This window comes from Taurulus bubalis (genome assembly GCF_910589615.1).
Source record: "Taurulus bubalis genome assembly, chromosome: 10".
In the NCBI taxonomy this organism is placed as follows: Eukaryota; Metazoa; Chordata; class Actinopteri; order Perciformes; family Cottidae; genus Taurulus; species Taurulus bubalis.
This window is the reverse complement of record NC_136598.1, coordinates 16,984,550-16,997,332: the sequence shown is the minus strand read 5'-3', so window position 1 is coordinate 16,997,332 and position 12,783 is coordinate 16,984,550. Positions and strand designations below refer to the sequence as shown.

General features: G+C 39.5%; 1 protein-coding gene across 1 annotated transcript in view; it reads left to right on the top strand.

Moving 5' to 3' along the window:
- fchsd2 (FCH and double SH3 domains 2) overlaps positions 1-12,783 on the top strand; it is a gene marked incomplete at both ends in the record, with an annotated part of 52,715 nt that overhangs the window by 2,408 nt on the left and 37,524 nt on the right. Inside the window, 2 exons of the mRNA XM_079224983.1 lie at positions 1,703-1,800; positions 12,555-12,600. Coding sequence (XP_079081109.1) covers positions 1,703-1,800; positions 12,555-12,600 — 144 coding nt within the window. The remainder of the gene's footprint in view (positions 1-1,702; positions 1,801-12,554; positions 12,601-12,783) is intronic.

Below are 12,783 nucleotides of genomic sequence, written 5' to 3'. Positions count from 1 at the left end.
TGTGTTGTTGATTGTTGACTGTTTCGTGGAGAACAGTCAGGAACTTGCCCACTGTTTCTCTGGTGAATAGTTGATGGAACTCACCAGACAATACACAATGACCACCACAGTGACTCTGTATGTGTTGGCAGGAGTGAGTGTGTTTGTGTGCATGTTAAGGGTGAGCTCTCGCAAAAGACTGAATGAGTGCAGGTTAAAGCCCCCGCTCTGACCAACTAAAGTATTTTTTTGTTATATGGCAATACAATGAGTATCTTTTACGAATGCACACAGAGGCTGTCTGCTCCTAAATGCTGTTTCAGGCCGTTAAAAGTGCCACCCCTACCTGCAAAAAGCATCTTTTAGAAATCTACAGCAAGTTAACAGTGAAAAACAAGACAACATTAAAAAGGAGATAGGGTGAAAGAAAAGTTTTTTTTTAATGAAAATAAGTTTAATAACCAATATTTACAATAAGGACTTTTTGGATCTTTTATGCACATGTTTTGGTTTTGTAAAGACGTAACAAATTTTGGGAAACTGTCCTGAATTATGTAGTTCCATGCTCCTAAATGACTTGTCCTTGCCAAAATGATCACAGCACCAAAAGCGCATCTTACTAGCCGGCCTAACAGCCGCAAAAAAAGAAAAGAAAAAAAGGCTGGCACCGCGTTGGAGTCCTCCACATACTCTGACAAAACCCCACTGGTTATATCGATATCTTGATGTTGAAACATGGGGCTCTCAGTAGCTAGAATGCATGGTGCTAACATAAACTAATACAAATGTATGTAATTGTATTATATCATAGCGCATTCCCCATTGTATTATATGGAGATGCGTGTGTGTGTGTGTGTGTGTGTGTGTGTGTGTGTGTGTGTGTGTGTGGGCGTGGGGGTGTGGGGGTGTGTGTGTGTGTGTGTGTGTGTGTGTGGTGTTATGGAGTGTGTATGTGTGTAGATGTATTTATTTATGTTGATGTATTACTGATGATAGTGTGTGTGCTCCTCTCAGGTGTCTATCTGAACAATCACTATATTGTACATATTGATTGATTGATTGATGGGCTTACATTATTTGTGTGTGTCTGTGCATGTGTATGTAGGTCACTGTCACTCTGATTCTAATATACTAAAAAACATAATATTCAGAACTCAAGATGCTTTTATGTGGCCTACACCACAGAGCTTAAAGGATCCTTCTGTGTCTTTATCTCCATCAAGTCCTTAGTGACAGTTATGGATTCAGTGAAAGAAATGAGCATCACATTTTTTTAATCAGAACCACAATATGGGTAATATTGTAAATATAGCTGAAACTATTTGCTATGTGGATCAACAGAAAATGATTTGGCAACAGTTATGATACTCTATAAATCGTTAAGTCAGTTAATCAGGCATTTGTTAGTTGCAGTCCTACTGGATTATATTCCTGTTTTTGTCAAATGAGTGTGTGACTTTTTGTGATTTCATGCAACATTTAATCCAAGTAGGGGTGGGTGATATAGCCACTGAGGAAAACAAGTCATTATGAATTATTAATGTGTATATGACTTTCAGGCAGGTAGAGGCATTCACAGTTCATTGAACCCTTTTATGACCAGGAAAAGACAATATTTTACCGCTACTATAACAACCAAAGTCTCCGATGATATTTTAATTTTAGTGGGGTGACTAAATTACATGAAAATCCTTTACTGGAATTGTCTTTTTGTTTCCTCCAGGTCAAAGTGACACAGGAGCTGAAAAACACACACACAGAGCAGACGACAAGACTGCACTTTAAACACCAGACCGAATGTGACCTGCTGGAAGACATGAGGTATGAACTATGAATACGTCTGTATCGCATGCAACTACTAACGCGATCCTCACCAACTGCCAGATGATCGAAAATCTAGTCGTTATATGACTGGGATTTGCACGGCATACACACATGGACACAACCATGTGCAAAAAGAAAGCAAGAAGGAAACAACTAAGGAGTGAGGGAGGAGTGGAATGAGATAGAGAAAGAAGAGGAGTGTTGTCATATTCTAGCTTTTGGAGAAGGACAAAGGGTCGAGAAAATGACGAAGGAATTTCCTGGTGCTTTATTCCTGCTCTCTGACTCATTCTTCCTCTCTTTCTGTATTCTTTTCTGTGTTTTTTTGTTTCTGACTATATTTGTGCCTGTCTCCATATCTCTCCTCTTCATTTTGCCTCTGCTCTGTTTACTCGTGACGTGTGTAATTCTGGCAATTTTCCCGTTTGGATTTTGCAATGGGAGGAAACCCTGGTTCTTTCACACGCTCTCCTTTTCTGTGTTGACTAAGCATTGATTATTTATGACAGCAAACTCTCAGCTTCTCTGCTTCCGTCCATCTCTCTCTCTCTCTCTCTCTCTCTCTCTCTCTCTCTCTCTCTCTCTCTGTGTTTCTCATTTTTACACTTCTTCTACCTTTTCTCTCTCTGAGACTTCCCTCTCGTTCTCTCCCTTTCCCTCTTGGGGGCAGCTCCAGCTGTTTGAGAACAGATTGCCTTGTTGCTGTTGGGTTTTGGAGAGTGAACAAGGCCCTGGTTTCACTTGTGGGAGAGTGAGAGAGCCAGTTAGACATATGCAACCACAATGTGTTAGTTCTTTCAGTCGGCCAGGGATGGAGCGACATGCCACTGGGTACACATCTTCAAATTGGCTTTGTCATCCTCGTGGTTGAACGAGGCTGCCTGCGGAGTCTTGTTAGTGCGTTCCTCTAGCCTTTAGTGTTTTGTAATTATTTCTGATGACACATTCTCCTGGTGGTAAAATCAGGAGCAGCAGGGTGCTGCAGTGATTAGGGAGGCCGCCTTTCATTTGGGAGATCTGGACTCAAGCCCCTGTAGACAAACAAGCATCTGCTTTGTCAATGTGTTGAGCCACGGAGGCTCCACTAGTGTTTCTGTCTGTGATGTGGCTCATCTGACTTTATTATAGAGATTTTTTTTTTATATCAGAAGAGTAAAGGTGATCTGAAATTCAAATCAGAGGTATGATGGCCGTTCAATATGCTCTGACTTTGACAATCGTTGCTGTTGTCAGAACCAGCTGTCTTTTCTGCGCGATACCTGAGGCCCTAAAAGGCAGCAGCTGGCCAAACTGTCAACTGTCTTTACCAATAGCACTCAGATGATTGATGCTTCAATGGACAAACATAGTTTACATTTATCCCAAATAAGAAGTATACAGGAAGACAATGCACACAGTGTTTATTTAGAGATCTTTCAATTGTCACTGACTGATCTACGGAAAATTATTTTCTACAATTATTTTTCAGACTATTTTCAGACTTATTGAATTAAAAAAGGATTTCATTTGAAAATGAACTGACACATTTATAAATATTGAGAATAATCAGTAGTTGCAGCCCTACATAGTCAATATAGTTTATAATGCAGCAGTGATTTCCACAGAGAGAAACAATTATTGACCTGTCCCCGTCCAGGGTCAGAATGCAGAGTTGATGAGCGCAATGATTCCTGCAAACAATCAGTGGCTTTACTACAGTAGGAAGCTAGCCAGTTAGCTAACACTGGACCATTCACAGTAATGCTGATCGCTGGATATTATCCATGTACAACTACACTTTTGATGGATCTGGACTGAAACTCTGCCCCTGAGATTGTTTGTGCAGATCACTTTGCTAGACTTTGCATAGGTGCTGATATAATGGCAAACAAATAACCTTTTTAATAACTGGACCCTGCAGGACAAGGACAGTGTGGTTGCATACTAAAACACATCCTCAGTTGACAGACACACATTTTCCTGCCTAAAGCCTACAGTAGATTTTAACTGTTTAATCCCCAAATCTGCTCTGAGGTTATTTACCCTAATTAATCCACATGCTGGTTTTAATCAACAGCCACACTGAAACACACAGGCACATACACACATACAAGTTGCTGTCTATAGTGCATTGATCCATGTGTCTGACCATTAGTAAAAGGTAAAATGGTAAAGAAATAGAAACAAAGAAAGAAAGAGAGAGAAAGGGCAGTGTATTTAATCCGCTGGGAATGCATTTTAGCTGGACTAGTTTTAGGAGAGGGGATAAGAGAAAGAGAGAGAGGAGAAAACGATGACGAGTTGGTGGACTCAGGGAGTCAACTTGGTGTCCTCAATCCAGCTAAATCCCCCATACCCTTATGTCTACACACACACACACACACACACACACACACACACACACACACACACACACACACACACACACACACACACACACACACACACACACACACAGAAAACAGGCAAGTCTCATAAATACTTGTATTCCCCTCATACACATTTGGTAACATTGACCTGTCCATCGAATACCTACTTGCACTTCCTTTTGCTAAATACGAACTTACTTTTACTTTATCAATGGAGCTATAACACAATTTAAATATTGCAGTTGTGTTTTATTGGTTTAATCTGTAGTTTTTGATCGGTGACTGAAACCGAATTGCAGAAAGGCCATCATCGTGACACTCTGCATGCTGATGGCCTTTCTGCAAAGGGCACTGCTTTGCCCTGCAGCGCTGCCTTATGAGCCTGTTCTCGTGATTGGCATGCTGGGGCTTTACAACCATACACCCCTCTGTGAAAACGGTATTTGCTTTGTTGTAAGAGTACTTGTAGACAGGTTGCAAAGTCAAATGCATCAAATTCACCATAGTCTAGACAGAGTGCTTTCTAAAGAATATACAAAGAACATCATCAATCATTGAGATGGCAGTAGGGAGGAAACAAAGGATGAAAGTGCCAGGTTTTGTTGCTGACTGCTTAGGTTTAATTCCTAAATTTTTGTAATTTAGGAATCCAATCCCCACGCCTGTGTCTGTTTGGCACATTTCCATGGGTTAAAGGAAATTTGTATTTCACGCACATTTATTGACCAAATCCTAGAAACTATCTGCAGATATCATTAAAACCTAATGGTTCTCCATGCTGAGTAGCTAGATGAGCCTCCCCATTTTGAACCCAAAAGACTATCAGAATCCTCATTAATACATTTCACTGCAGCCTCTATAATTTAGGAAAAGGAGGAGCAGAAAAAAAACCAAGGACTCAGGGGAAAAGATGAACCAAATGAATGTAATGCTGATTCACACCAATCTAATATATTGAGGTCATCTCTGTGTTTTGATGAAAGGACAGCACAAGCAGCCTCTGTTTATTCAAAATCAGCCCAGTAATACTAGACCCAAGTGGATGAGGCTGAGCTGACAGGGTTCTTCTTTCTGTCACAAAATAAGGCAAAGGTGATTGTTCAACCATGACCTACTGAAACTGTAGTTGTTTTAAGAAGAAAATGCACGTGTCACATCCTAAACAAATAGCTAAGGCACCATTTGCGTACTATGCATCTAGAAAACATGAATAATACAAACAGGAATCAAACAAGACCACCTCATCTGTTTCATAAATGTCCCACAAAGAACATTTTACAGTATTTGGTTCTGCTTATATACCAGGATAATACTGTATAAACATCCTTACGATTTAATGCAGCATTATTAAACAGTCCCACAATGAATCCTCCCAGCAAACTGCTGCATGCTCAAAGACCTCTCGTAGTTGCGTTGACGAACACTCACACAGTGCACCTTTTAGAGGCTGTTTTATACTGCCACTGACTGCCTGCTTACTCCCCACTCGCAACTTTTAACTGACCCCCGGCCGCTAGTGATACACGGCTGCAATATAGCAGTGGTTGTTGCAGACACGCCTGGCGAAGAATTGCATTATACTGTAAGGATTCTCTAGCATTTCACATTTTTCCCAGAAAAACAATTAAATTCCAAGCAACTGGACATAATCTGTTCCAGCAGATTAATGCAATGCTCTCAAAATAGATTTTTTTTTTATCAATGTCGTATGGTCATGTCTTTGGTAAACGTGAGCAGTGGGTGATCCATATCATTAACATTGTTTGTTTGGGATTATATTTTATAAAATATTTCTATTTCTGTTTTTCTATTGATACCTATGTGCTGCATCTGCCATGATTAATTGACCATAGCAGCGCACTCATTCAGTGTAGAGGCTTTATTCTGTGACAGATTCAAGTGTAATGCTTCAAACTTTCTCGAACTGTGACAGACATCCACCAGCTTTCACTGAAAATTTTATTTTTGTTCGAGAAATGTCTATCCCAGATTCCAGAAGCCAACTACTGATCAGAACTACAGTTTGCTACGACTAGCCATTTGTATATATATGAGATATGTATATATATATATATATATATATATTTATATAATATGAACCTTTCAAATCAGCATTATCCTGGCCAAAATTGTTACAATATTATCCCAATAATCATAAAAATATGCTTAAAACTCCTAAAATGGCAATAAAAAGACTGGAATCACTTGACTATAGATTTAATTAAGAAACTAATATTATATTGCTCCACATGCAGATCTGTTTTTAAATGAACATCCTTTTGAGTGAAAAATAATCTAACAATTTTCGATATATCATAAATCATAAGGTCCACCTCCATTAAAAAACGATGAATTATTTGAAGAAATTGCATTATTGTTTGAGTCTGTTCCGTCTAACCTGATCATTCCTGTATTTGTAAAGTCTCTCATGGCGGTATTATCGATTATCCCTCTTGTGGAAATTAAATCAATTTATTGTGTTTGATCACAATCCGCCATATAATCCAATATCGTCCACCATCCCCGAGCTACGAGTTTATGGCCACACGTCTTCAGTTAGACTGAGAGGGAACTGTTTGGTCAACTTTTTCTGTTGTGATTTGTCCCAATAATAATGTTTTACTCCTAAAACTTATTTCCCTGTAGCCCCAATCACATGGAAGTCAAAGCACAGGGTTGGTGATTGCACAAGGCTTTTGAAACAGATAGGAATTTTGTTTGCTATTAATTAAATTATTTAAATTCAAATTTTAAGCCCGATTTAGCCGTACCAACAGATTTTTCAAGGCTGTGGAAAATATTTTATTATTATTATTATTATTACAAGATGGTCTCTGTGACGTCACCGATAGCTTTCTGAAGAGCCGTTGTGAATATCAAAGTGGGTGGCTTCAGCCATTACCATCTTGGCAGTGACGACACAGCTAAGCTCTAAAAATGGGCAAAGAGCTTCCGCTGAGTTTACCTCAACACCGTCAGGGGTTAACTAATTATCTAGAAGTGTTTTTCAGCATTTTCAGATGCTTTAGCAAATTTGTGCTGGAAGAGAACTGGTGGGATGGGTTTGTAGTCTAAAGCCTTCAACACAAGCATACGGGCCCTTCAAGAATTGACTTATAGTAGTTCACTTCAATCTTTTAATTTTGAGGCTTGTAACTTAAAATTTGTATTGTATTTCGTAAAATTAAATGTGAATATATTTTTCCAAATGCTTGCTTGGTCTTGGAGTAGAAACACTGCGGAGAATCTGCTCTATTGTATCTTGTGGTGATCACGCAGTGAGAAAACACAACCTCCCTCCTCCGCCTCTGTTTCTGTCTGTGACTCATGTTGCTTATCCTGTTGTCGCTGATCTCAGGCTGTGTCCTGTAAACCATTGATCTCGGCTGTTTTCCCACGTTTGATCATTCCCTTTCTCTGCCTTCACAAACATACAGTACATACACTTATGTCCACTCCCAAGCACTTAAGTATTTCCTCTCAGACGCACATCTGGGCATTTTCTTTCTCCCTTTTCTTTCTCATGCACAGCTGATGCTGCTGACACTGCATTTTTGTTATGCAGCACAAACACATGTTATGGACAGACATTGTGAGCATAGAGGGAGGAGAGAAGGAGTTGTGGAGAAAGAGAGGACAAGAAAGCAGAGTGCAGAAGGAGGAGGGGATAAGAGTTTGAAACAAGAGCGGAGGTGGAGGAAGGGTATGGAGAGGCTTTAAGGATGGATTGAAATAGACTGTGGGCAGAACAAATTAAATGAGTGAGCATGGCAAGTCCAAGCAGTACAGCGGCACACACAACACCTTAGGAGACGTACAGTATACCCTCACGTCGCTAACAGACACTGATATTATACACTTTGAAGCTAAATAACTATTCAAGACCTAACCTGAAAGGCCTGTTCTGTTTCCATTCCATTCACAAACATGTTTAGTGGGTTAGATATATTTATAGATGGTAACTGGGTATGGTGCCACCATGGTTGCATGAGAGGCCTCGGCATGTCCAAAGATCCCAGCGAGGATGTGTGTGTGTCCATGTGTGTACTTGTGTGTCTTAGAGACCTTAACTTCCAGACAAGTACACTGCAATACTTGGATACCAAAGCAGGAAAGCTTTATTACTGGTGGTGGACTTCCGTCGGGGTAAACGCCCTCCTCCGGTACCGGTGAGCATCCAGGGACTGGACATTGAGATCGTCAAATCTTATAAGTACCTGGGTGTTCACTTGAACAACAAACTGGACTGGTCTGACCATGCTCATGCACTTTATAAAAAGGGACAGAGCAGACTCTTTCTGCTGAGGAGACTGAGGTCTTTTGGGGTGCAGGGAGCACTCCTGAAGACCTTCTTTGACTCGGTGGTGGCATCAGCCATCTTTTATGGAGTGGTCTTCTGGAGCAGCAGCATCACTGCAGCTGACAGGAGGAGACTGAACAAGCTGGTAAGGAAGGCCAACAGCGTGCTGGGACGTCCTCTGGATACCGTGGAGGTGGTGGGGGACAGGAGGATGATGACGAAGCTCTCGTCCATGATAAGCCACGCCTCCCACCCCATGCAGGACACTCTGGCAGCGCTGCACAGCTCCTTCAGTCACCGGCTGATTCATCCCCGGTGTCTGAGGGAGAGGTACCGAAAGTCTTTTCTTCCCCCTGCGGTCAGGCTGCACAACCAGCTGAGCTCACAGTAGACCACTTTGAACACTTTGATCTGAACTTGGTCACTTTATCACTCACCTGCTGCAATATTACGTGCAATACGTTTACGTTTAAGCACTTTTTATATATATATACTTCTCTATCCTGTCTGTATATTAATATTCTACTGTTTTACTGCTTATTTATATTTATTTATATTACTTGATTTTATTTTATTATTCTTTACTCTTTATTCACTTGTGAGCAGTGCTGCTGTAATCCTCTAATTTCACCACTGAGGATTATCTTATCTTATCTTATTATGGGGCCCTATTTGTATTTGGAGAGTCTAAATTCATATTTGCATCAAGTATGTATGCGTTTTGGTGACGGAACTGTATATTAGAAAGTTGAACCTATGTGTGTGCAGGGATGAAATAAACTAATACAATTGAATATAAAGTGTTGCAGTATTATTTCAAATGTGTTTGCATTGATTGGTTCTATATGCTCATATAACTGACACCACCAGTTGCAGCTACTGAGATTGATCACTTCAGTCCAGTTTTGTGTGTTAGTACTACTGAGGCGATACTTTCTTGAATAAAGAAAGTAGCGTGTTAGTACTACTGAGGCGATACTTTCTTGAATAAAGAAAGTAGCACTTTAGTAGCACTTACTTATAGCACTTTGTAGTTCGGCTTTCTTGAAGAAATTGTACTTCCCTGATTCTTGTTGTTCTGAATTTATACTCATGGTTGAATGCACCTATTGTAAGTTGCTTTGGATAAAATGTAATGTGATTGAGTCACATCCAACTCTTTTGTACAATGCTTTCCAAGTTCCAAGTTATTTTGCATCATACAGAGGAAGCCCTAACATTTCTTCATTAGGAAATGTGTCAGGTTTCTCAAAAAAAAAAGCTGATAACTGCACCATTGTGATCTTTTTTAGCTGTCAGCATATAGCTTAGTTTGTTAAAGAGCCTATGCAATACACATGAGGTCCTGGGTTTAAATTGTCAGCAGGGCCTTTTCTACGGTCAGCAGCACAAGCTTTGTATAAAAAGTTCAAAGAAGAAAGCTTCAGAGGTGGATTAGGCACAGGAACATGTGTGTAATAAACAGCCAATTGCAGTCACTGACATCTGGAGAACTACCATGCTCTACTCAAAGGAAATTGAGGGATTTCCATTCTCTGGTTCCAATTTCTTTAATGTGAGAATTTGCTACTTTTCTTGCTCACTATCATTTTACATTGAATATTTTGGGGTTTTGGAATGTGTTGTTCCAACAAATGAGTAATTTGAAAATTGCTCTCTATTGGGGTGGTTCAGGGTACTGTGGCTTTAATGGGATTAAAAACAAACAATGTTGAATATCGAACATATACCTCTACATCACTACATTAGATAAGCCACTTTAAGTTATTTCTCCATTTTCGTTGTTATCGTAATTTATGTTCCAATTACAATATGTTTAAGGTGATGTTAATTCAATACATTGCTTTTTATAAACTTTATTTTGAGGTTGCCATTGTAACTGTTGCTTCTTGATTGCTCATTGTCGTGGTGCTGTGGCTAAGTTGGTTTGTTGGTTAAGAGGCCTGTCTTGTAAACAGGATACCTTGTGTTCAAATCTTGGGTTTTTCAACAGCACAGCGCTATCATACTTGAGGAGATAGTTCAGAAATGCATTGGTGAACTGGAGCAAGGCCCTGTCACACCTAATAGTAATCGCAGTAAGGGAACTAGTAACATTACGACACAATAGTGTGGTCAATGGCAATAGCTAATTGATGCAGGGGACTTTGCTTAGATGGTTGAAGTGCCTACAATTCTTGTATCTAAACTTGAAAGATGAAATCTCCAGTGGTGAATTTTGTACATGAACATTTGTATGATTCCTAGCATAAGTGGTCACTAGTAGCGCCAAGCTATCCTTGTTTTTAAAATCCATCATTCCAACGGATAAAATTTATGGACATTGCTCACAAAGTGTGCAACAATGATGGACCGCAGTTTAATTCCTACACAAAAGTTTAGCTACAGGGCGCTGTGGCTTAGTTGGTTAAAGCGCCTGTTTAGTAAACAGGAGATCCTGGGTTCAAATCCCAGCAGTGCCTTTTCTGCAATCAGTACAATGGGCGATATTAACAAAAATCTGTATCACAGTGCTTTTAAAAAAAGTGGGAGCGTTTCGCGGTATATCTCAGTATTTTTTTTTTTTTTTTTTTTGCATGACTGAAACTTTTATATCAGTTTATAGTCTTTTATATTGGTCTTGTATCCCAGCTTCAACGGTTTAATCACCTGTATAGCTACAGGGCGCTGTGGCTTAGTTGGTTAAAGCGCCTGTTTAGTAAACAGGAGATCCTGGGTTCAAATCCCAGCAGTGCCTTTTATTCAGTCAGTGCAAGTCTTGTATCAAAACTTCAAAGAACATTCTCCAGTAGTGGACTAAATGAACGAGATCTTAATTTGGGTCCAATATTATTTTTATCAATAATACCAACATGTTTATGGTGTTAACGAATGTTTTTGATGACAGCTTCTTAGAAGGGAACTACACCCATTTCCGAAATTAATACAAGTTAGTCCTATGGTCTAAGAACAGTTCGTAAACATGTACAACTCTCTCCTTAATTCAAGAACGTGAGTGCTAAAACTCAAATGTGTGATGCCGTCAAGTAGTGCCGTCAATCCAGGTGGACGTTTGATGTCTATGGATACATGTTCTGTGTCAGAACTGAGAACATTAAAATGGACAACAATATTTTTATGGGACCACAAAATCAGTCTTATTATCTATGGAGCAGCTCCAGACTTTATACTTGATAACTTCACAATTTGAGACTTACTTCTCTGGTTTCTGGCTTTATCTGAAACTTTATTTTCTTACATCCTTTTTGTGATCTCATTAAGATCAAGATCTCATTTGCAAAAGAGACTGAGAGCAGACACAAAACAAAAAAGCACATACTTACTCACAACATCAGAAACAATCACGGACGTCTCTAAAAAGATGCAAAGATTAAAATAATCACCCAGTGGGGTTCAAGTTTTAACTTCCTTTATAATTAATTAAATTCTTCAACAGCTGGCTAAAACTGTGAGCAATCATTTTAATTCTAGAAGAGATGTTATATAACAAGGCCGCTTTAGTAGGAGTCATATACGACACATTGATGCTATTGAGGACCATTCTAATTCAATGATGGGTTTGATATTTGAATATAAATGATACAAAATATACAAAATATACATGTAAAATGTTTGTGCGCCTGGTGTGGTCATTTCTATTGTACATGCTGCTTTGTTCGTTCAGCAAACCGTGCCAGTACAATTATCTGTCAGTGTAATCGTATATCTAATGTTATGTTTTTCATTCTGCACATTCCTGGACTGTGATAAGAGCTTCCACTGTCTCTGCTGCCAGGATGTTGTGTGATGTGACGGAGAGGGGGGAATTTGGAGGGGTTTTTACATGTTGTGAGTCAGAACGTGGGTCAATCTGGCCTTAAGAGACAGAAAAGTCCACTCCTGAGACTCAGAGGAGACCAACAATGATTTGCACAGTACAGAAACTATTAATGAAAAAAAAATCTGATTTATATATCTTTAATTTGCGTATATGCCTAAATTATGCTACTCTAAGTAACAGTAACTTGTGAGTTACTGGTTGAATTTCTAACAATTTAATATTACATATACTCTTCACCCTTTCGGACACTTAAACGAATATCTGTCTCTTTCTCTCCCTGTAGGACCTATAGTCTGAAGAAGGGACAACTGGAGAGGGACTATGCACAGGTAAGTCTGGCTGGACTCTTCTATCCTGGGTTTGAATCCCAGCAGGGCCTTTTCTGCGCTTAGCACAAGTCTATCACCTATACTTGAGATTAGAAAGTTCCACTGGGAGATTAGGTACAGGAGTATTTGGAATATAGAGTACTACCATGCTTAACTCAGAGAAAATTGAGGGATTTCCCTTTT